Source organism: Carica papaya, chromosome 5, assembly GCF_054855325.1.
Source record: "Carica papaya isolate Zhongbai chromosome 5, ASM5485532v1, whole genome shotgun sequence".
NCBI classification, from domain to species: Eukaryota; Viridiplantae; Streptophyta; class Magnoliopsida; order Brassicales; family Caricaceae; genus Carica; species Carica papaya.
Window position 1 is genome coordinate 26,986,734 of NC_142313.1, and position 26,216 is coordinate 27,012,949.

General features: G+C 35.7%; 1 protein-coding gene across 1 annotated transcript; it reads right to left on the reverse strand.

Annotated features, from left to right (window-relative positions):
- Nucleotides 1-5,805: 5,805 nt before the first annotated feature.
- Nucleotides 5,806-6,635, reverse strand: LOC148256464 (uncharacterized). The gene is made up of 2 exons (XM_088220527.1): nt 6,485-6,635; nt 5,806-6,290 (listed from the first exon to the last, which is right to left on the reverse strand). Exons 1-2 carry the CDS (start codon nt 6,633-6,635, stop codon nt 5,806-5,808), a joined length of 636 nt encoding a protein of 211 aa, XP_088076653.1.
- Between the last annotated feature and the right edge of the window lie 19,581 nt (nt 6,636-26,216).

Sequence of the window (26,216 nt, forward strand, 5' to 3'; positions counted from 1 at the left end):
ATATTATAACTTATAAAATCTTTTAAATAAAATAAAGAATCTATGGCTATTTGGAATGTGGTTTTATTTTTTGAAATCTTTAACTTAAATGAATAATCAATTGCTATTTGAGATACAATTTTATTATATTTATGTGATATCTTACTTAACATATATAAAATAATTAAAAATATTAATTTAATCAATTTTATGGTCGCTAACTATATTAAAATTAAATTTTAAATTTTAACCCATGCACTAAAAACCTTATTCGTCATTAATTTGTTTAAAAGTTAAAAAAGACAATTTTGAGATAATGATAGAAGTTTATCACCACGGATAAGGTAAAAGCCACGTTACACTAAAACGTTGACTGTACTTTAACATAATGTGATTAGTTATTTAATAATATATCTCCACATTAAATAATTTATTTATATATCAATATATAAAGTTTTGTTAGTAATTAACTTTAGAAACAACATTTAATTGTTAATTAATATTTTTAATTATCCTTTAACATCCTACACAAAGTATAGTGTAATATAAAAATATAAGCCGATAACGATAATAATATAAAATACATAGAAAAGGTAACCAACTTTCCACGGTACTTCATCCTTGCATCAATCAAGAGGACTAACTTATTAGTGAAGAACAATTATAATGTGAGAAAAGAATAAATTTATAGGGTTGATTATTTTATCCAAGTTATGAAAAACATAAGTCTTATTTTATACTATAACTTATGAAATCTTTGAACTCAAATAAAGAATCATAAATTATTTAAAGTAAATAATAAATTGTGGGTATTTAAAATTTGATTTCTTAAATAAAGAATCCATGGTTATTTGGGACGTGATTTTATTGTACTTGTTGGTATTTTACTTAATTTATATAAAATGCTTATGAACTTGATTTTATTACTTTTATGTCTGTCATTATAGTACAAAATGAGTTATTTCAAATAAAATTTATTTATGAATTTAATCTTTATGCAAAAGAACTCATTAGCTATTTACTTTTAAAAATGACAAATAATTTTGTTGAGATAATGTTAAAAGTTTATCACGCCACAATATTTTTCTTGAATTATAAGCAACAAAAACTTGATCGCTAAATTCTCATTGTTTATTTTCATACAATGTGTTGTTTTTATTAGTTAATGTGAGACATTTGTTTGTTTCTTTTAAAAAATTAACAATACTTTACAATAATGTGATTAGTTATTTTAAAGTAAGATTTTAGTATAAATCATATATTTATATACCAATATGTAAAAATTGATTAAATATAATATTGGAAACATGATTTAATTGTTAGTAAAAATTCTAAAATACCTTTTAACATCCTACATAGTGTAATATAAAAAATATAAGTCAATAATGATAACATTTTAAACTGTAAACTAAAGGTTTACATGGTCACAACATTATCACCTTGTGAGCCTAAATTAACTTATTACTGATTTTGTATGTTTAATTAATGTGATACATTTGTAAGTTGAAGTATTATGAGTGAGTTCCATATGCTCAGTAAGGAAAACAATATTAAATTAACATGATAAGATTTTAAAAGTTTATTATTTTATCTTACCATCTAGCTTCCTTCTCGACCTAACTCATCATTAGAAAAGGAAACCATTTATTTTAATATCAAAATAGTATATTAGCATAGAAAATCAAATATACACATATCATGACAAATAATAGAGAAAATAAAATAAATTATGAAATGCACAGATATTTCATGTCATGCTTCGTGAAGTCGTTATAAACTTCTATCTCTTATGGCAGATACAGATTTCCAATTACCTAAGTGGAATGACCAGATCAGATACAGATACGTCAATTTGCTCAGGCGCATTTCCGGCTCGCCAAACCATGGTATAATCTATGAGCATGGCCATACCAACCATAGTGGTCCTAACATATATCTATAGTCATGACATTACTTAGCCACTAGTGACCCCTACAGATAGTGCGATACCACTATCATCAGATGGCATGCTGTCATCCATTGGGAGCAATCATCTTATGTCTTTCTAGACTAGATAGGGGAGGGAGAAATAGATATCCCGAAGGGCAAGGGGAACAGATATCCCTCAAAGATAAAAAGTCTAACGAGACACTTGATGCAATATGCATATCAATACAGACATACTTCAGACCACACAGGCCTCATTTCACTTTTCTCTTTTTCTTTTTTTTTATTATTACAGACTACATTTAACATTTATTACATGTAAATTCATCAAGTGTCAGTAATTGACATAGTATGCTTGAACATCAGAATAATTCGACTCATTTGAATATAGAGGCATGCAAAACAGATAAAATAATAATCACAATAGATTTGCTTATCTAAAACTACTCCTTAAGGTGTTGAAAGTAATACTAGATTACCGAAACCTTGATGTTTTCTTCTTCACTGTTTTTCTTTCTTTCTCTTTTTCTCTCACTATTTTACTCTCTCTCTCTCTCTCTAAATCTTGAAAAATGGAAGAAATAGAAGTGTGAAGAGGAAGGGAAGGGGAAGGACAATTTATAGAATTTTAAAACTATTGGATTCGTGCCAAGTGGCAAAATCTAGAAAAGAGAGAAAAAGATTCTTGGCACGAAAAACTAGGGAGAAAAATTTTGTAACGGCCCCAGAAATTTAAATGAAATATGTGTATTAAAAATGTCTAATGCGGAAGTGTAATAAAAATTTTGATTAACATCCCTTACACAATAACCAAAACGTACTCAAAACATGAAGGAACAAACTAACTAAGAGAGATACTTGAAATAAAAACTATAAATATAACTATAAAGTCTTTAGGCGTCCCTTTCGCCGTCTTCCTGCGGAACAGGCACGGGAACAACGTCTTCCTGATCTGAAATGTTTAAATAAGGGATGAGCTATACCAGCCCAGTAAAGACATCACACTATCTCACCGCCACGGAAGTAAAGGTGGGTAGAAAACAAAAATGACCAATGGAGCATAATTTATAACAAATTCATTTATCAGTAATAAAATCCTTTACTGTCCACTTACCTCGGCGAGATCCATGAAAACAACATATGAAAACAATAACCTTATAATATCATGAAATCATACACACTTTATAACATAACATATATCACACCTTTACATTTCAATCATCAGGAAACAAATTTTCTCTTTTACCAGCCTACTAGTATCCCTGGGGATCCATAGGGGGTCTCCTCTACACGTAAACCATTAACATTTACAACCTGATTCCAGGGCCGTCCCCATACCCCATCCGGTATGGGCGCCAAAATCATGAACCTCAATACCCCGTCCGGTATGAGGGTGAAACGGGCCGTCCCCATACCCCGTCCGGTATGGGCGCCAAAACACATAAGGTCTCCATACCCCATCCGGTATGAGAGACTATGTTCCCGGTAGGGTTCCCTACAGACCCGGTCCGTCCACCATCTCCCAAGATATCTAGTCAGGCTGTCCACATTATCCACTTATCAATTCACATAACCTTTTTGCCCTTTTTTCTTGGTTTCAATTATCCAATCACACACAACATGTAAACCAGTAATGGACACCAAACAAGACAACACAGTATCGGGTTCATCATAATACAAACCATAATAAAAGAAACAATGATTCATGCATACGAGACCATAAAATAAATACATCAGATATCATGCTGCATTTAATACTGAAAAATAGATCAAACAATAACAGACCAACACTGTGTTAGACTCGGGCTCCATTGGCAACCTTAATCAATTATACATCTATAAAGTCACAAAGTACAGTTTAATTATTTATTTAGCTTTAATACCGTGATAGGAAATAGGGTGAGGGGTCCTTACCTGTTTTGGGGTCTGAATTTGACTCTACAGTGCGCCTACAGGCTGTCCCTAATTTCTCTGAATTTTTTTCAGGAAACTGAAACGCACTACCGGTACTTGCACGTGTCCCAAAAAATCTCAAATCAGACCTAGGGCCCCTTTCGGCCAATATCGCAATTTTGGCACGGTGGCTCTGCCGTGCTCCGGTGACGGCGCCGCCGCAAGCGGCGGCGATTTGCCTCTAGTTGGCCATTTTTGGCCGAATTCGGCCACACTTGCATTGGTCCCTGCGATAAAACAACCCTAGGGTAATCGGTGGGCCAAAAAATTACGAAAAACTGAAACTTACCGGCGGCGGTGCTCTCAGGTGCGGCAGCTCCTCCGGCGTGAGTCATGTTTTGATGTTTGGCTCTGATCAACCTATAGAGAAAAGAACGGTGATCACAGTGGTATAAAATTTGCATCGAACGGAGGCCGGGAAGGGCCTCATCGGATGCAAAAAATTGAGGAGGGGTGCGACGGCGCCGCTGGGCTTCGGCTGGGTTTTCTGGCCGTTTGGTCGGTGGTTTGGCTCCAGTTTGGCCATAGGCGGACTCAACATCAAAAAACGAGCAAGGGGGAGAAAATTTACCTCGATCGGCAGTCGAAAACTTCCCCAGTGTGGCGGCGGGTGGCGGCGGCCGGCTACTCCGGCATCTGGTTCTTCTTCTCCGGCGAGGCACTGGCAGCTAGGGTTTTTGTGGTCAGGTGTGGGTGGGGTTATTTATACCCTTTGCCTTTTTATCTCAACCGTCCATCAAGATTAAATCTAGACCGTTCGATTGCGATTTAATTGGGATTAAATCTGGGTCGTCCATCGCGATGCAATCTGGGTTGTCCGTGCTTGATTGAATCTGGGCCGTCCATGCGCGTGAATCTGGGCCGTCCGTGCACAAGTTTGATCTGGACCGTCCGTGCGCGCGGGAACGGATCTGAGCTGTCCGATCGCGTGCACACGGATCGCCCACGTGGCCCGTCCCCTGGTCAGCGTTTCCTTGCCACGCGATGCATCCTGGTTGGTCGGGGCTGCTGACCGGGCCATTGACGTGGCTGCTGACGTGGTGCTGACGTGGCACAACTTTTCTAAATTGCGTTTTGACCCCGATTTCTGATTTTCTTTTCAAAAACACCCCCAGAATCCAAATTTTCACCCCTTTTTCTCAAAATCAATTTCAATTAAATCCAAATAATATTTCTACCCAATTTTATCATTAATATTATTTTTATTTTCATGAAATTAGATTAAATTAAATCAAATTAAATAAATTAAAAATCAAAAAAATTCAAATAATTACAAAATAAAATAATAAAAAAAAATAATAACACTTGGGGTGTTACAAATTTCCTCCACCAGCGGCGGTGGCAAACCGCCTAATACAGTTGTGGTGCACTGCCCTACTGCTGCACGTGCATGAGAAATGAATCCTAGACGGCCCGCCTACATGCGACTAGATGTGCGCACAGGTCCTGACCCTGCACCATGCGCGTGGAAGAGATGTGCGTGTTGTGCCCACGTGCGTTCATGCAGAGGTGACGTGTGTGCTGTGTGCATGCCCTGCGGCAACTGTGTGCCCATACATAGTGCCCAGCACTCGCACAGGAAAACTACTTTTTCACGAGATTTTTCTTGTGAGCAGGTTTTCTCCAGGTTCACCGTTTTCTGATTTTTTTTCTAAATTTTCCCTTTGAAATAAAATAAAATAAAAATAAAAATAATAAAATAAATAAAAATAAAAATAGACAAAATTATGAATCTCAAAAAATGTTAAACAGTGTAAATTAACATAAGTTTAAAGCGGGAAAAGTCCCAAATAAATAGAGTTTCCTAATCATTTTAGCATAGTGATAGGTGAGGTTACATCCCTCCCACCTAAAAACTTTGGTCCCTAAATTTGTCTCAAATAAATCTGGATACTTTTTCATCATTCTGTCCTTCAATTCCCACATCACTTTTTCCGAGGTGTGATGCTACCAATGTACCTTCACCATGGGAATCATCTTGTTACGCAAGACCTTATCAGTCCATACAAAAATTTTCACAAGAACCTCCTCATAGGTCATATTGCCTTTTACTTGTACCTCATCATGAGGAATAACATGAGAAGGATTAGGGTGGTACTTCTTGAGCATTGAGACATGAAAGACATCATGTAAACCTACAAACTCCCGAGATAAAGTGTGGCGGTAAGCCACAGGTCCAATGTGCTCGACGATCAAAAAAGGTCCCACAAAACGAGGGCTTAACTTCCCTCTCTTTCCAAACTGCATCTTACCTTTATAGGGGTAGACTTTAAGTAAAACTTGATCTCCCACAGCAAACTCCAAGGATCGTCTATGATTATCAACGTAGCTCTTTTGGCGACTTTGGGAAGTTGCCAAATTCTTACGAATGATTGCAACCTTCTCTATGGTCACCTGAATAAAGTCTGGTCCTAAGTGGCATTGGTTCCTGACTTCACTCCAGGAAGTAGGGGAACAACAATCCTTCCATACAAAGCTTTATATAGGGCCATACCGATGCTGGAATGATAAATGTTATTATAAGCAAATTCACAAAGAGGAAGATACTCATACCAGTTATCACCAAAGTCAAGAATGGAAGCACATAACATGTCTTCCAATGTCTAAATCGCACGCTCAGACTGACCATCTGTCTGGGGATGATAAGCAGTTTTGAAGTACAACCCAGTCCCCAAAGTTTCTTGGAAGTTATCCCAAAAATGAGAGGTGAACTGGGGGGCCGCGGTCAGATATAATGGATGAGAGAACTCCATGAAGTTGAACAATCTAGTCCACATATAAGCGAGCTAACTTACTGGTGGAGTCCGTGGTTTGAATAGGTAGGAAATGGGCAGTCTTGGTCAGCCTATCCACAATGACCCAAATGGAATTTCGACTAGAACAAGTCCTGGACAATCTAGTGACAAAATCCATAGTCATGTGATCCCATTTTTATTCGGGAATCAGAAGACCCGGTAGCAAGCCACCGGCTCTTTAATGTTTTGCCTTTATCCTTTGACAAGTAAGGTCGGGAGACGTAGTCAACTATATCCTTCTTCATTCTTGGCCACCAATATTATCATTTTAAGTTTTGATACATCTTGATACTTCCAAGATGAATGGATAACTTGAAAGAATGGACGATCTTGAGTACATTGGTGTGTACTGCATCAGGGACCCAAATTCAGTTCTTGAATCCGAACAATCTATGATCAGAGATCCTAAAATCAAGAGATTCATCTAAAGTGAACTTACCTAGGTTCTTGATGAGTTCTGAGTTTGTGGCCTGTACTTCCTAGATCTTCATAAAGAGATCTTGTAGGACTCGGATCTGAGCGAGGTTGGTGCCTTTACCATAATAGTTAAGGCAGAGAGATTGCAGTGTCCATCATCTTCTAACTAGAGGCCATTGTTTGGGCTAGCACAGTACGCTCTCTTCGACTTAGTGCATCGCTAACTACATTTCCTCTCCCGAGGTGATAAATAATTTGACAATCATAATCTTTTAGAAGATCCATCCAGCATCTTTACCTCATGTTTAACTCCTATTGCGAAAAAAATGTATTTGAGACTCTTATGGTTAGTATATATTTCAAAAGTCTTACCATACGAGTAATGTCGCCATATCTTTAGGGTAAAGATAATGGCTGCCAGCTCTAGGTCGTGGGTAGGGAAGTTCTGCTCATGAATTTTGAGCTGTTCAGATCAAAAGGCAACTACTCTGCCATGTTGTATTAAAACACACCCCAAACCAATATGAGATGCATCACAATAAACTTGGAATCTCCCCTCATTGTCTGGGAGAATCAACATAGGGGCGGAGGTGAGGCGGTGCTTTAGTTCCATGAAGCTTTCACTGCATTCATAATTTCGAACGAAGGTTACAGCTTTTTTGGTGAGTCGAGTCATGGGGGCAACAATCTTGGCAAATCCGTCAATGAATCATTGGTAGTAGCCCATCAAGCCAAGGAAACTATGCACCCCGGCCACATTAGTGGGTGGACTCCAGCTGGTTACTGATTCCACCTTAGACGGGTCTACAAAGAAACTCCTTCACTTGAGATTACATGACCAAGAAAAGAAACTCGATCCAGCTAAAATGAACACTTGCTTAGTTTTGCATACAATTGGTTTTGGCAGAGAGTCTCCAATATTTCAGCCAAATGCACCATGTGTTCCCCGTGGCATGTGGAATACACCAGAATGTCATCAATAAAGACGATGATGTATCGATCTAGTGTGTGTCGGAAACTCGATTCATTAAGACCATGAATGCTGCTGGGTAGTGGTCAATTCGAAGGGCATTACCCTAAACTCGTACAATACATATCTACACCAAAAGGCAGTTTTTTAGAATATCTTCCTCTTTAACACCTAACTGGTGGCACCCAGTTATGAGGTCGATCTTAGAGAAAATCGTGGCTCCTTGCAATTGATCGAATAGATCGTCGATCTGGGGTAAGGGGTACTTACTTTTAACGGTCACTCGATTGAGTTCCCTATAGTCCATGCAGAGTCAAGGGAACCATCATTTTTCTTTACAAACAACACAAGAGCGCCCCAAGGAGAATTGCTAGGTCAAATGAATTTTTGGGTGATAAGATCAGAAAGTTGATATTCTAGCTCTGCTAGCTCAATGTGACTCATGCTATATGCGGGCTTCGAGATCGGTTGGTTTGCAGCCAGTAATTCAATCAGGAACTCTACCTCACATTGGGGAGGTAAACCAGGGAGTTCGATGGGAAAGACATCAGAAAAATTGTAAACAATGGGTATGGAACACACAGCAGGATCAACGTCCATATTCCTGTTCATTCATCTGTTAGAAAAAAAAATGATAACAACAACTTTATTTCTTTTTCAGGGTTTGTAAGGTTATAATTTTACTTTCACAGTCTATTATAGCTGTATACTTTTCCAACCAATCCATTCCTAATATTACATCAAATCCTATAAAATCTAATAGTATCAGGTTTATACATACTTCTATCCTTGAAGTTTTTATCCTACAGTCTTTATATACGCAATGAGCCTCTAGTAGTCCTTTAAAGAGAGTTTCCACTACTAGCATTTTTCTTAAAGCTTCTAGTCTAAATTCTAAGTTACAAGCAAATGCACATGAAATAACAGAGTGAGTTACACTAGTATCGATCAAAGCCTTGACAGGAGTATTATGAATAGAAAGCATACCCTAGATGAGAACAGGAGTAGGAAGGACTTCAGATTCATCTAAGTTGTACACTCAACCTTGTGCTATGGGTTAGGCTACATCCTTCAGTCACTGAGGGCAGTCTTTTATAAGGTGTTGGGTGCTTCTATACCGATAGCAGGCTTTATTGATACGCCGACAAGGCAAGTCACCATGCGAGTGACCACACTATTGAAAAGGTTGGTTAGCTCGGGCAAGTGTAGTTGTAGGTGGGGACAGGGCAAGAGGAAGGCAATTTTTGTTCGTTTGTTGGGAGGGTTACTTACTGGGTTAGGCAATCTTTTTCTAAGCTGTTAGGGTTATTGTTGGGTACAAACTCGGGCAAAGCATTGACACCTAGCCGATATAAGATATTTGACCAACTGGGCATGTTCAAGCACCTCTGCATACGAGCTGGGGCTTAACATTACAACCCAGTTATAAATGTCAGCACGAAGGTCTTTGAGAAACTTCCTAACTTTTCAACTTTCGTGGGTGACCATCAAAAGGGCAAACCTAGACAATTGAACAAATCGGGCTACATATGGGCTACAAATAAGCTTCATTGATGGAGGTCCTGAAATTCATCTTCTTTCTTTTTCTGAACATAAGCAGGGAAAAAGTTATTAAAGAAAGCATCCATGAAAACTTCCTGGGTAGTAAGGGTAGGTAGGACCCTTTTCTTAAGTCGTCACTAGTGTTCAGCTTCCTATTTAACATGAAGGCTGCAAGAGGGACATTTTGATCTTCGGTCAGGTCTAGTACATAGAAGAGCTTTTCTATTTATAGGATCTAGGCATCGGCTACTAAAGGATCAGGGCCATCTTCAAAGTGTGGGGGTTTAAGTTTCCTAAACTTCACTATATTGTGGGAGATAGACCGATCTATGTTTAGGAATTCAGGGGTGGGGGATGGACAAGAGTTGGCTTAGTTTTGTCCTACGGCTGTAGTTAATCCTTGAATGACTTAGTAAAGTTCTATAAATTCAGTCTTGATTGGATGATCTGGGGCTTCAGGTCATTCAGTACTCTCTACAGATGGTCTTCCCTGCGTCATTCCTACAAAAGAAAGGAAGACACAAGTTAGAGGTTTAGTTTTTGAAAAGAAGACATTTTTCTTCCCTAGATATTCTAAAAAGATTTATCTATCCTAGGCCTTAGTGCAAGGGATTTTTTTCTATGAAATTCTGCTATAATACCACCTGTGATATCCTAGGTGCCAATTAAGGCAAATGGGTGTTAGATACAGATTCAGAATAATGAGTGCATGATAATATTTATGCAGTGAAATCAAACCTTTTCAAATAACTTACAAATATATATAATGTTCCAAATACATACATCACTGAGTCCAGAAGCGGCAACAAAATACAAAACATAAGGGCCACTTCTTTCATTATGCTACTGAAATTCATCAGAGTACAGGAACAATCATGCACTTACACTTATGGATCCACGGGATTCTTATCGGCTTCCAAGGGTAGGTCTGCCTCTGGTTCTTCATTTTCTTCCTCATCTGGGGAGGGGGGGATGGAAAGAATGAGTTCTATATGCTCAGTGAGAAAAATAGTATTAAATTAATATCGTAAGATTTCAAAAGTTTATTATTTTATCTCACCATCTAGCTTCCTTCTTGACCTAACACATCATTAGAAAAAGAAACCATTTATTTGAATATCAAAATAGTACATTAGCATAGAAAATCAAATACACACATATCATGCCAAATAATAGTGAAAATCAAATAAATCATGAAATGCACAGATATTTTGTGTCATACTTCGTGAAGTCATTACAAACTTCCATCTCTAAGGGCAAATACAGATTTTCAACTACCCAAGTGGAATGACCATATCATATACAGATACAATAATTTTCTTAAGCCCACATCCGGCTGACCAAACTATGATACGATTTATGATTACGGCCGTACCAACCATAGTAGTCCTAACAGATATCTATAGTCATGACAATCCTTAACCACGAATGACCCCTATAGATAGTGCGATACCACTCTCGTCAGATGGCACACCGTCATCAACTAGGAGCAATCCTCTTACGTCTTTTCAAACAAGATTGGGGAGGGAGAAATAGATATCCTGAAGGGTAAGGAGAACAGATATCCCTTAGAGATAAAAAGCCTAATGAGACACTTGATGCAGTATGCCTGTCAATACAGACATACTTCAGACCATATAGGCTTCATTCAACTTTTCTCATTTTCTTTCTTTTATTATTATAGACTACTTACACTTATTATATGAAAATTCATCAAGTGTCATTAATTCACATAGCATGCCTGAAAATAAGAACAATTCGACTCATTTGAATACAGAGACATGCAAAACAGACAAAATAACAATCATATTAGATTTTCTTGTCTAAAAATACTCCTTAAGTCATTGAAAGTAATACTAGATTTCTTACCGAAACCTTGTTGTTTTGTTCTTCACTTTTTTCCTTTTTTTATCTTCTTCTCTCTCTCTAAATCTTAAAAAATAGAAGAAATGGAGGTGTGGAAAGGGAGGGAAGGGGAAGGGAAATTTATTGAATTTTTGAACCATTTGATTTGCACCAAGTGGCGAAATCTGGTGAAGAGAGAGGAAAAAAGATTCTTGGCACGAAAAATGAGCAAGGAGAATTTCCTCCACCGGTAGTGGCGGCGCACCACCCAAGGCAGCAACGGTGCACAGGCCTGCTACTATGCATGTAGGGCTTAGGCATATTGGGTGTCCCGCGCGCAACCTACTACGCGTACGCCCTTGGTGCACAGGGCCTGTTCGCAAAGGCCTGTTGTGCGGACATCGTGCTCACAGTGTGCAGCGCCAGTCTGTTCACGGAGTGACATGCAGACAGCCTGCCTGCCCGTGATAGGACACGTGCAGGACCTGACCTTGAGCCGTGCACGTGGAGGGGACATGTGTGCTGTGTGCATGTCCTGTGCGTGCGAGTGAACAGAGGGGACATATGCATTGTGCGCATGTCCCATGTGTGCTAGCATGTGGATGGGTCATGCGCGTTGTGCGCACACCTTGCGGTCACTGTGCACCCATACACATGTGCATAATTTCCAGCACCTGCGTGGGCAAACTACTTTCTCGCGAGATTTTTCCCATGAGTAAGTTTTCTCCCATTTAGACATTTTCTGATTTTTTTCAAAATTTTTCCTTTGAAATAAAATAAAATAAAATGAAAATAAAATAAATAAAAATAAAAATAGATCAAAATCACAAATCTCAAAAAATGTTAAATAGCGTAAATTAACTTATGTTTAAAGCAGTTAAAGGCGCAAATAAATAGAGTTTCCTAATCATTTTATTGTAGTGATAAGCGGGGTGTTATCAATGTAATTGTCAATGCCCTAAGTCGAAAGGAGACTGCTGTGTTAGCTCAAACCATGGCCTCCAGTTGGAAGATGATAGAAACTGTATAATTGCTCTGCCTTAGCTATTACGGTAAGGGCACTTATCTCACCCAGATCAAAGGCATACCGGATCTATTTATGAAAATCTAGGAAGCATAGGCCACAGACCTGGAACTCATCAAGAACCTGGGTAAGTTCACTTCTGACGAATCTTCTAATTTCAGGGTCTTTGATAATGGACTGTTCAGATTCTGAAACAAAATTTGAGTCCCCATTGCTGTACGTACAAATGTACTCAAAATTGCCAATTTTTTGCCTATTTGAACCATGGACTCTAATAGTAAGTTAGCCTACCTATATGTTGACGAAATTTTTTAATTTCATGGAGTTCCCTCATCCATTGTATCCGGCTGTGACCCCAAGTTCACTTCTCTCACTTGGGACAGCTTATAATAAGCTTTGTGTTTTGGGTTGTACTTCAGCATCGCTTATCATCCCTAGACTGATGGTCAGTCAAAGCGTACGATCCAAACATTGGAAGACATGTTACATGTTTGCGTTCTCGACTTTGGTGATAATTGGTATGAATATCTTCTTCTTTATGAATTTTCTTAGAATACCAGTTATCATTACAGTATCGTATGGCCCCGTATAAAGCTTTGTATGAAAGGCCTTGTCGTTCACCTACTTGCTGGAGTGAAGTCAGGAACTAGTGCCACTTAGGACCAAACTTCATTCAGGAGACCATAGAGAAGGTCGCAATCATCTGCAAGAATTTGACAACTGCCCAAATTTGCCAAATGAGCTACGCTGATAATTGTAGGCGACCCTTGGAGTTTGCCCTGGGAGATGAAGTTTTCCTCAAAGTCTACCCATACAAAGGAAAGATTCTGTTTAGAAAGAGAGGGAAGTTGAGCCCTTGTTATGTGGGAACTTTTTTCATCATCAAGTGCATTGGACCTGTGGCATACTACCTCACTCTATCTTGAAAGTCTGTGGGTTTGCATGATGTCTTTCATGTCTCGATGCTTAAGAGGTACCACCCTGATCCTTCTCATGTTATTCCTTGTGATGAGGTGCAGGTATAGGCCGATATGACGTATGAGGAGGTTCTTGTAGAAATTCTTGGGTGGACTGATAAGGTATTACGTAACAAGATGATTTTGATGGTGAAGGTACGATGGCAGCATCATACCCCAATAGAAGCCACGTGGGAGTTGGAGGACGAAATGAGAAAAAAATATCCAAACTTATTCGAGCAAAATTTGGGGAACAATTTTTTTTAAGGTGGGAGACATGTAATACCTTGCCCATCACTGTGCAAAAATGATTTGGAAACTCTACTTATTCGGGCCTTTGGTCGCTTTAAACTTAATTAATTTACGCTGTTTAATATTTAAAGTGATTCGTAACTTTGGTTTATTTTTATTTATTTAATTTTAGTTAAATTTATTTTATTTTATTTTATTTTATTTTATTTTAAATGATTTTAATTTAACTAAATTAAAATGAAAATAAAAATTTAGTAAAAAATTGAAAAACAGCAAAACAGGAAAAAAGATTCCTGAAGAAAAAATCCCCCGAGAAGGCTGGTTGCCCATGCGGGTGTTAGGCACTGTGCGCATAACGCGCACATCCCATCTGCACACACACACACACATAGGATGTCCACATAGCGCGAACGTCCCCTCCACGAGCACAGTGCGAGGTCAGAACCTTCGGGCACGTCCTGACACACGTAGGTAAATTGTCCGCGTGTCACCTCGCGCACAGACAGGCACCACACATTGTGTGCGTGCCATCCGCGAAGTAGGCCTGTGCAGATAGACCCTGTGCTCCTGGGGCCTACGTGCAATAGGCTTGTGCTCGCGGTGCCAAACGCATCAAGGCCCTGCACGCGCGGTAGGAAACCTTTGTGCCCACAAGCTAGATTGTAGTGCATCGGCCAGAGTGCTGCTACCTCGAGCAGTGCACCACCGCTGCCTTGGGTGGCACACCACCGTCACTAGCAGAGAAGGCCTTTCTCCCTTGCTTTTTGTGCCAAACATCTTTTTCTCCTCTCTCCTCACCGGATTTTTCCACTTGGCGTGGATTCAACGGTTCTAAAATTTTATAAATTGCCTCTCCCTTCCCTTTCTCTTCACACTTATATTCTTCCATTATACAAAGGTTTAGAGAGAGAGAGAAAGATAGTAGTCTAGTCAGAGAAAAAGAGAAAGAAAGGAGAATGGTGAGGGAGAAAATATCTAGATTTCAATAAGGAATCTAGTACTTCTTTCAACTTCGTAAGGAGTATTTTTAGATAAGCTAATTTAATATGATTGTGATTTTATTTATTTTGTATGTCTTTGTGTTCAGATGAGTTAAATTATTCTTGTTTTCAAGTATGCTATGTGAATTGCTGACACTTGATGAATTTGCATGTAATAAATATTATATATAATCGGTAAAAGTAAAAAGCATAAAAGAAAAGAAAAAAAGAGAAAACTGGAATGAAGCCTGTATGGTCTGAAGTGTATGTGTATTGACATGCATATTGCATCATGTGTCTCGTTAGGATTTTTATCTCTACAAGGTATCTGTTTCCCTTGCCCTTTGGGGTATCTATTTTTTCCTCCACTATCTGATCTTGAAAGACGTAAAAGGACCACTCCCAATGGATGATGGTGTGCCCTCTGACAAGAGTGGTGTTGCACTATCTATAGGGATTACTCGTGGCTAAGTAATGTCATGACTATAGATATTTGTTAGGGCCATTGTGGCTAGTACGGCTGTGGTCATAGATCATACCATGGTTTGGCCAAGCAAAAATGGGCCTGAGCAAATTTTCATATCTATATACGATCTCGTCATTCAACATGGTTAGTTGAAAATCTGTATATGCCCTTAGAGATGAAAATCTGTTCATTTCATGACTTATTTGATTTTTCTCTATTATCTGACATGATGTATGTTTGATTTTCTGTGCTAGCGTATCATTTTCTTAACAAATAAATTATTTTATCATAATGTGAGATAAATAAATGAGAAAGTTAAACTGTAAGATAAAATAATTAATTTTTCAAATCTTTCGATGTTAATTTAATATTATTTTTCTTACTAAGGATATAGAACTCACTCTTTCCATGCCCCCCCAGATGAGAAAGAAAGTGAGGAACCGCAAGCAGACCAACCCTGGAAGTCTGTGAGGATCCTGCGGATCCATAAATTTGAGTGCATGACAGTTCCCGCACTCTAATGAGTCCAATAGCACAGTGAAAGAAGTGGCCCTTATATTTGTGTTGTATTTTGTAGCCACTTCTGGCCTCAATATATCTATGTATTAGAACTCATATGTATTTGTAAGGAATTTGTAATGATTTTATTCCGCTACATAAATTTTATCATGCACTCGTTATTTTAAATCTGTATCTAACACCCATTTTCCTTAATTAGCACTTGGGATGTCACATGATATACTAATTTTTTAAAACTGAGACAATCTTTGACCATGCACCATTCTTTGGTGTTGGCTTACTACGAATCTATTTAATAATTTTATATTTATCTCTCAAAAAAAATTTAAGTATCTCATTTTTCTAGAACCCAAGAAATTTGAGTATTAGGAAATAATACCTGCATATATTTAAAAGAAAGCCAATAACATATCACTCATTTCTACTAAATTAGATTTTTTATTTCATTTAGGAATTTTAGTAAAATTCTCTTAAATAATAAGATTATGGCAAATCAAAAAATAAATTGAAGGATACCTCAGATTTCATTTAAATATACTTTATATGTACATTTTTTACAAATATAAATATGCTTACTTAAACAAGATGTAGCATTATTGTTAGAGAATTTTTAGGTAGAAAAAGAATATACATATATACATATATATATCTTCTATTGTCTTTTAGTTCTTCTCTCATTAATTCTAAAGAGTTTTTTTTTTCTTCTCCAAAACTCAAATTCCAAAAACAAATTTTCAAGTCTAATCATCACCCATCATATAGCAGCAAACACTTTTGGTGAGAGCTTCTAATGCATGGCCACCACAGAACCTGAATAAATGATGACTAGTTAGACAGCCTTGTCATCCCCCACCTCCACGCTCAGAGCATCTGCAGATGTTGCCGCCAGCACTATAGGGATTTGTGTATTATGCGGTGGAAGATGGCACATGCATCCAGATTCCAATAGAAAGTGGTGATCAAACTTGGGCCATTAATAGAAAAACATGATCATGCAGTCTGGATTTTACATATAGTTGACATAAAGTCTGAAAGATGAAACTTGTAATCTACGTAATCATTAAGCCAAACTGATGATTAGGGGAGATTAGAGTTATGCATTCTGTATATAACTAATGTAGGTGTAGCACTGACAGTCCCTAAAGAAACTCTTGTAGCAACAAAAGCAGACAAAAGAGGTGCATTCTCCATTTTTGGTCTTTTGTATACCCGCTGCAAATTTCGCGAATTGCCCTTTCTTCATCAGCATCACAATTTATCTTTTAGAAACAAATATATACACATTACTTAGCATAATATGTAATGGATTTACACATGAATGTATACATATACAACCAAAATAATGATAAAAATTTATCTATCATAAGGCCAGTCGGGGCACCTCCACCTTTTATTAGCCAACGCATCATGATGGTAGACCCTTTAATCCCTAGTAGTGCTGAGGTGGATGTTTCGATCTTTTTTCACACCTTATGTAGGTAATGAACTCGTCACGATGGAACTACTGCTTTTCACCAATTAGCCTTGATCTATTATTTAGTTTTATAGGAAGCTTGTAGTATATGATTTTTTACTTCTATACAAATAGGGGTTCTTGTAGGTATTTATTCTGTCCGTAAAAGTAATAGGAGAAATGAAAATTTGAATTATTTTTTAATTTTATTCAAATAAGAGATCTTGTAGGTATTCCTTCTACCAATAAAAGTCGTGTGACAAATGACATTTACTCAAACAAGTAAACTAAGTCACAAAGTTATACAAGTAATCAATATCTTAATAGCAATTTATGTTATCACAAGATTTAATGTTTTGGAATAGTACACATAGAATTGCTAATTGCATCTCTATGACACCAATCCCACCTACTTAATATTAATTGATAATTCCATCTTTTATATATATATTTATATACATCTATTTATATATAATGCGAGGAAAATATTGAGGGTAAAAATTGAGATGAATGAAGAGACAACATAATGTGAGGAAAAAAAATGGACTGTGAACTAAGAGGAAGAGAAAACAAATTGATTACTTGAATAAAAAGGCTTCCAAGGAGTATGAATTTTTCATTTTTAAGCTCTAATAAAATATGTGGTGGAAGTTTTTTATGTATAAGTATTTTCTAAAATTTTGTACGAGATCAGTAATAAATTAAAGTTAACTCAAAAAACTTACAAATGTATCACATTAATTAAACTTACAAGATCAGTGAACGTTAAGTTAATATTATAAAGTAAATTTTGTACGAGTATACAATCATTTAAAAAGCTCACAAGGTGCTAAATATTCTGACCATATAAACTTTTAGTTTACAGCTTAAAATGTTGTCATTATTGATTTACTTTTTTTATATTACGTGATGTACATTGTTAAAAGGTATTTAGAATTTTGATTAACAATTAGATCATATTTCTAATATTAACTTTTAACCAATTTTTATATATTGGTAAATAAATATATGATTTAAACTAAAATATTGCATTAAAATAACTAATCACATTATTGTAAAGTATAGTAAATTTTTTGAAAGAAACAAAAAATATATCACATTAATTAATAAAAACCACACAACCAATGAAAAGAATTAATGAGAATTTAGGGATAAAATAAAAAATTTAATATGTTCATCAAGCATTCGTACTTAACAAAAAAAAAAAAGAATTAATGATCACATTTTTCATGAAGCTAAGACTTTTTAGTATTTGGAAAAATATCTAATTGTTTAATAAACTATTGTTTATCAGAAAATAACAAATGCATTTGAAGACAAAAAAAATCTGGTTGCTTATCACCAATTTCTATCTAATCAGAATCTTTATATCTTATAAAGATTTTAATAAAGTTCTCTTATATAATAGTATTATGTCAAAATTAAAAAAATGAATTCAACTTTACCACACAGTTTATCATAGCATATGTGTACATAAAAAATGTGAAACATATGTATCTTTAAATTTAAAAAATTAGCTAATTTTGTTAATGTATTTTTTATTCTTAAATCATTAATTTGAAATAAAAAATTATTAACTGATTGTGATCCTCTAAGTTTTGTTTCTATAATTTTTTAACAAAAGTTTATGGTGTTATACTTATATGATGGTTAAATTTATTTATATTCTGAAAGATTTAATACTTAATTATCTAATTTTAATCTATCATCAAAGTAATAACTATACATACATATGTTTGTCTAGTATGGTAAAGAAATGTGAAGAGGGTAGACTTGGTTAACATTCATCATTAAATTGGTCTTCTAAAGATAAAAATTACGAAATTAAAAAATAGTTAACATCAAATATTCAAAGCTATCCCATCTATCTCATTTTTCTTCCTTCACTTTTCCTTTTGAGCTTCATTGTTCCAATAACACTCACCATCTTTATCCAAAATTTTGAATTTTCATAAAACTCATCTTCTAAAAAATTGAAAAAAAATTGCAAAACTATATAAATTTTGAACATTATCTTAATAAAATTGTTTTTGACTTTTCAATTTAAATGTTAATTAGTTCTTCTGCATAAAGATTAAATTCAAAAGTAAATTTTATTTGAAGTGACCCATTTGTACTATAATGGCAGCCACAGAACTAATAATATCAATATATTTTTCTATAAATTTAGAAAAATAACTAATAAGTATAATAATATCAAGTCCCAAATAGCTATGAATTTTTTATTTAAGAAATAACACTTTACATAGCTACAATTCTTTATTACTTTAAATTGTTTATGATTCTTTATTTGAGTTCAAAAGATTTATAAGTTATAGTATAAAATAAGACTTACATTTTTCACAGTCTGCACAAAATAATCAACCCTACACATTTATTCTCTTCTCACATTGTAATTGTTCTTCAATAATTAGTTAATCCCCTTAATTGATGTAAAGAAAAAGTATTGTGAAAAGTTGGTTACCTTCTCTATGTATTTTGCATTGTTATCATTATCGACTTATGATTTTATATTATACTATACTTTGAGTAGGATGTTAAAGGGTATTTAGAAATTTTCGCTAACAATTAGATCAAGTTTTTAAGGTTAATTACTAAGAAATCTTTATATATTAGTATATAAATACCTGATCTAAAGTAGAGATACTGCATTAAAAAAACTAATCACATTATTTTAAAGTACAGTTGATGTTATTGTGTAACGTAACTTTTACCTTATGCATGGTGATAAACTTCTACCATTATTTCAATAAAATGACCTTTTCTAACTTTTAAAAAAATAAATGACGAATATGTTTTTTAACGCATTGATTAAAGTTAAAAATTTAATTTTAATATAGTTGGCGACCATAAAATTAATTAAATCAATATTTTTAATTATTTCATATATATTAAGTAAGATATAACATAAATATAATAAAATTGCGCGATTGATTAGTCATTTAAGTTAAAATTTTCAAAAAATGAAACTGCTTTCTAAATTGTAACACCCCAAAAATAAATTTTTTATTTTTGGATATTGGAACCTTTTTTTTTCGATTTTATTTTATTTAATGGTTAATTTATTTTTTAATAATTATGTGTTTAACTTAATTTAATTTAATTTAATAGAAATAAAATTAATAATAATGATAAAATAGGGTAAAATTATTTTTGGGATTTAATTGAAATTGATTTTGGGAAAAAAGGGTGAAAATTTGGATTCTTGGGTGTTTTTGAAAAGAAAATCAGAAATCGGGGGTCAAAATAAAATTTAAAAAAGTTGTGCCACGTCAGCAGCCACGTTAGTAGCCCAAACAGCAGCCCCGGCCAACCAGAACACGCCGCGTGGCAAAGAAGCTGACGCGGAAGGAGCCACGTGAGCGATTCGCGTGCACTCGATCGAACGGTCCAGATCTCACACGTGCGGACGGCCCAAATCTCACGTGCACGGACGGCCCAGATCTCACGCGTGCGGACGGCCCAGACTGAATTACGCACAGACGGCCCAGATTGCACCGCGATGGACGGCCCAGATTTATTCCCATTTTAATCGCGATCGGACGACCCAGATTAAAACGTGATGGATGGCTGAGATTAAAAGGGGGAGGTTATAAATAACCTCACCCACACCCGACCCCAAACCCTAGTCGCTAGTGCCTCGCCAGAGAAGAAGAACCAGATGCCGGAGAAGCCGGCCGCCACCACCCACCACTGCACCAGAGGGTTTTCCGACTGCCAAACGAGGTAAAATTTCTCCCCTTGGCTCGTTGTTTGATGTTGAATCCGCCTATGACCAAATAGGAGCCAAACCATTGGCCAATTGGCCGAAAAATACTGCCGAAGTCCAGCGGCACCGCCGCGACTTCTCTAAGTTTTTGCCTCGGATGAGGCCCTTTCTGGCTCCCGTTCACTGCAATTTTTACACCACTGTGATCACCGTTCTTTTCTCTATAGGTTGACCAGAGCAAAACATCAAACTGCGACTTGCGCCGAAGAAGCCGCCGGTAAGTCTCAGTTTTTCGTATTTTTTGGCCCACCGAGGGCCCTAGGGTTGTTTTATCGCAGGAACCAATGCGAGTTTGGCTGAATTCGGCCGAAAATGGAAAACCTGAGGCAGATCGCCGCTGCAGCCGGTGGTGCTGTCACTGTAGCACGGCGGAGTCGCCATGCCAGAATTTTGATATTGGCCGAAAAGGGCCCTAGGTCTGATTTGGGATTTTCTGGGACACGTGCAGGTACCGGTAGTGCGTTTCAATTTCTTGGAGAAAATTCAGAAAATTTAGGGACAGCCCGTAGGCGCACTGTAGAGTCAATTTCAAATCCCGAAAAGTAAGGATCTCTCACCTTATCTCCTACCACGGCATTAAAGCTTAATAAATGATTAAATGGTATTTTATGACTTTATAGATATTTATAATTGATTGAGGTTGCCAATGGAGCCCGAATCTGATAAATTGTTGGTTAGTTGTTGGTTGATCTATTTTTTAGTATTAAATGCAGTATGATATTTAATGTATTTATTTTATAGTTTCGTATGCATGAATTATGGTTTCTTTTATTATGGTTTGAATTATGGTGAACCCGATGTTGTGTTGTTGTTTGCTGTTATTATTGGTTTATGCGTTTGTGTATGATTGAAAAATTGATACCAAGGAAAATGGAAAAAAAAAAGGTTATGTGAAGTGATAAATGGATAATGTGGACAGCCTGACTAGATATCCTGGAAGATGGTGGACGGACCAGATCCGTAGGGAACCCTACCGGGAACGTGGTCTCTCATATCGGACGGGGTATGGAGACCTTATGTGTTTTGGCGACCATACCGGACGGGATATGGGGACAGCCCGTTTCACCCTCATACCGGATGGGGTATTGAGGTTTATGGTTTTGGCGCCCATACCAGACAGGGTATGGGGATGGCCCTGTAATCAGCTTATTAATGATAATGGTTCATGTGTAGTGGGGATCCCCTATGGATCCCCATGGATACTAGTAGGCTGGTAAAAGAGCAAATTTGTTGCCTGGTTATTGAAGTGCAAAAGTATGACATGTGCTATGCTACTAAGTGTATATGATTTTATGATGATTATAATACTATTGTCTTCATATGTTATTTTCACAAATCTCACCGAGGTAAGTGGATAGTAAAGGTTTTTATTATCAATAAATGAGTTGTTATAAATTATGCTCCATTAGTTGTTTTTGTTTTCTACCAACCTTTACTTCTGTGGCAGTGAGATAGTGTGATGTCTTTACTGGGCTAGTGTAGCTCATTCCTTACTTAACCATTTCAGATCAGGAAGACGTGGTTCCTGAGCCCGTTCCACAGGAAGACGGCGAGTTAGACGTCTAGAGACTTTATAGTTCTATTTATAGTTTTTATTTCGAGTATTTCTTTTAATCAGCTTATTCTTTCACATGTTGGATATGTTTTTGGTTATTGTGTAAGGGATTTTAATCAAAATTTTTATTACGCTTCCACATTTAAGATTTTTTTTTTTTTATATACATACATCTTCATTTAAATTTTCAGGGCCGTTACACAAATAGCCATGGATTCTTTATTTAATTTCAAATATTTTATAAGTTATAGTAAAATAAAATCTACAATTTCCATAGTATATATAAAATAAATAATCGTATGTCATTTATCCTCCCATCACAATTTAACTATTTTTCAATTAAACTTAATCTTCTTGACTGGTGCAACAAAGAGGTATAGCAAAATGTTGGTCTTCTAAAGTCTATGCAACCTCCATTCATTCCAAGAAATAAAAAAAATAAGTTTCTTTCAATTCTTCTTAATCTTTAGGCACAAGTATAAAATCTAAATATTCGATGTTAGTATTTTCTACAATCTAAATCTCAGGTCATAAGGCTTAAAGGAGGATACTTTGGAGAAGATCTGTGACAGAAAAATCTTGCAGGACCCAAAACCGTGTTGCACTCGTTCCCACTTGATAAGGCTTCACTTATGCCATCAATACCAAAATCCTTTTCCATTAATTTTATTGTGGATGTGTTTTTCTTGGATGGTTTTCTTTATGATAAATAACTATCTATATGGATAAAATTAGAATTATTACTACAATTGAATGGCTTCAATTTCCTTTACACATCTCACTAGGAGCTTCATTAGAAGAACAAATTTTATATATTGTTTCCTGATCTTGCAAGATATCAGGTTACAAGTTTAAGGAGAATGAAATTGTGCATGTACATATTTTTTAACGAACTATGATAAATGAATATGATACACTTAGTTTAAGCATATTAGATCGAATTACTAATGAGATATATTACTACAATATTAGTCGTCCAATCAAAAGAAAGATTTTTAAAAGAAATAATAAGATGTTGTATAATAGAGATACTTTTTAGTGATAGCTAAGACTTTATAGTCCATTCAATAGAACTTTGAGAAAATTTCTTCTATTTGTTTTACCATTTATACAGGATATACAAATTTTTTAGGCTGAGATGATCTTTGACTATGTACCATTCTTTGGTGGTGGTTTACTACCAATCTATTTAATCATTATTTTTTATCTCTAAAAAAAATTTAATGATCTCATTTTTCTTGAACCCAAGAATTTTGAGTATTAGAAAAAACATCCAATTCTTTAATAAATCATTATTTTTTAGGAAATAACATCTGCATATATTTAAAAGAAAGCCAATAGCATATCACTAGTTTCTATCAAATCATATTCTTTATTTCATTTAGGGATTTCAGTAAAATTTTCTTAAATAATAGGATGATTATAAATCAAAAAAATAAATTCAAGGATACGTTACAGTTCTTTTAAATATATTTTATATGTACATATTTTACAAATATAAATATGCATACTTAAACAAGATGTAGCACTATTCTTAGAGAATTTTTGAGCTAGAAAAAGAATATACATATATACATATATACATATTTATATATATCCTCTATTGCCCTTTAGTTACTTTCTCATTAATTCTAAAGAGTTTTCTTTCTCTTCTCCAAAACCCAACTTCCAAACTCAAATTTTCAAGTCTAATAATCTCCCATCATATAGCAACAAGTAGTTTTGATAAAAGCATCCAATGCATGGCCACCACAGAACCTGAACAAACGACGACTAGTTAGAGAGCCTTGTCGTCCATCACCTCCATGCCTAGATCCTCTGCAAATGCTACCGCCAGCATTGTAGGGATTTATGTACTGTGCGGTCGAAGATGGCATGTGCATCCAAATTCCAATTAAAAGTGGTGATAGAGCTTGGGCCCTTGATAGAGATGGGAGTAATAGGGAAATATATGGGGACTACATTATAAGGATTAAAAAGGGAAGAGAAACTTGGGAATAAAAACAAAATTCAAAATAATGATAATAATAACAATAATAACAATAATAATAATAATAATATAATAATCAACTTTGTAGATCTAATGTGGGGATCAAACGACCCCATTACCCCATATAAATTCCTCTTTTTATTTCCGTCAAAGGAAAAAGGAACTCTAGAGAGAAGAAGGGCGGTGTGAAGGAGAGGGTGGTGAGAAAGAAAGACTAAGAGAGAGAATGAGAGCAGAGAAGCTGAGCTAAGAGAAGACAGGCAAGACAATTCGAGGAGGATTAAAAGGAAGAATTCTCTTCGAGAATTGTGGGGACGAGAAGGACCCAAAAAAGGACCATTGCCGTAGACGAACATTCATTGGGATGCAAGAGGTAAGACAATTTTGAATTTTAAACACTAAATTTGAAATGTGTATTTCAATTCCTTATTTCAGATGATAAATGCATGATGAGGAGTTGGGAAAGTGAGAAGATGAGGTTGAAATATTGTAGTAGGACTATGAATTGTGCATCATATGATTTATTTGCATACATTTACACGACGATTATTATGAAATAGGGAAGTTGTGAGTAAATACTAAATTAGTGGAGGCTGTTGAAGGTAAGAGTGATGTTAGTTAAATCAAATTTAGTGATCAGCTGAATATATTTTAGAAATGACCAGATCTGAAGGGGTTGAGTTGGGAGGACCGAATAACATAGTTGGGTGAAGGGAAAGCATGAACGGATACTGAGAAGTGGAGAAAGAAGAGAACGAGTAGGTTATGATATAGAAAAATTATAAAAAAAGGAAATGGTAGGCCTAGATCCAACATAGAGATGAAAGAGAACACAAATCTACTATCTTTATACAAAAATTGAGTAAGGGAAAAAGGTAAAATAGAATAGAAAACCATCAGACCCAAAGAGAGGAGAATTGATGAAGAGGGATAGCAAATATATAGAATGTATAAGAGTTTAGTGTGAGTTAATATGAGTGGGCATGTAGGGGAACTGAGCCTAAGCTAGGGAAATAGAACCTGAAAATTTGTTGGTTGTTTCTAGTTTGCAGGATAATTGCGTGTGAGTGTGTGGCTGACTGGTGGTTGGGATATGCTTGATAAATAAAAGCATTGTATGTTGGTTAACATTTGCTATGGCGACACCTGATATACATGTTGCATGTGTTAATAAAATTTATGTGAGTGGCCTGGTAAGGGTCATTTATTTTGCATTATGTTCTAATTTTATAATGACATCTGATTGAGTAGTAATATAAGGTTAGAAGGGGGTCACCAGAAGGTCAATAGGTCTAATGCAATATGTTATGGATGATACTCAATACTATTACCTTGTCTGCCAATCTATCTGCAGGTTATGAGCCAATTGAGTGTGGGTTTATAGATGAGAAAGGAAAATAGATTTTTGGGATGGGTTGTTCTAGAAAAATGGGGAAAATAGGAAAACTAAGAAGAGAAAATATTTAAAAAAATAGTAAAATAGCAGCGAAAAAGGGCATGACTAGCGGGGATGGTTTTTTTTCTAAAAAAATAGAAAATTAGGAATAAATGTGCTGTCAAATATATATATATAGCCATTCTATATAGGTAGCCACGATACGAGCAATATATGTGGGCGTGTGTGCGTCCATAACTGAGGCCACGGAAGTGATCATAGTCGGAGTTTGAAATTATTTTGTAGATTTATGCTCTACATATGCGTCAGTGGTAATCAGCTACTTGTCTATGTGGGAAATGAAGGAATAATGACTTCATGTGAAAATTATTGATTCTCTACATATTGTGATGTCGTTGATGAATTTATGTTAGACATATATTGGAAATG

Excerpts from the sequence above, each read along its gene's own strand:
- LOC148256464 (XM_088220527.1), bottom strand. The coding sequence starts at position 6,635 with ATGTGGACTAGATTGTTCAACTTCATGGAGTTCTCTCATCCATTATAT. Across the intron at positions 6,291-6,484 it reads TTATCATCCCCAGACAGATG|TCAGGAACCAATGCCACTTA; the intron begins GTCAGTCTGAGC and ends CCTGGAGTGAAG.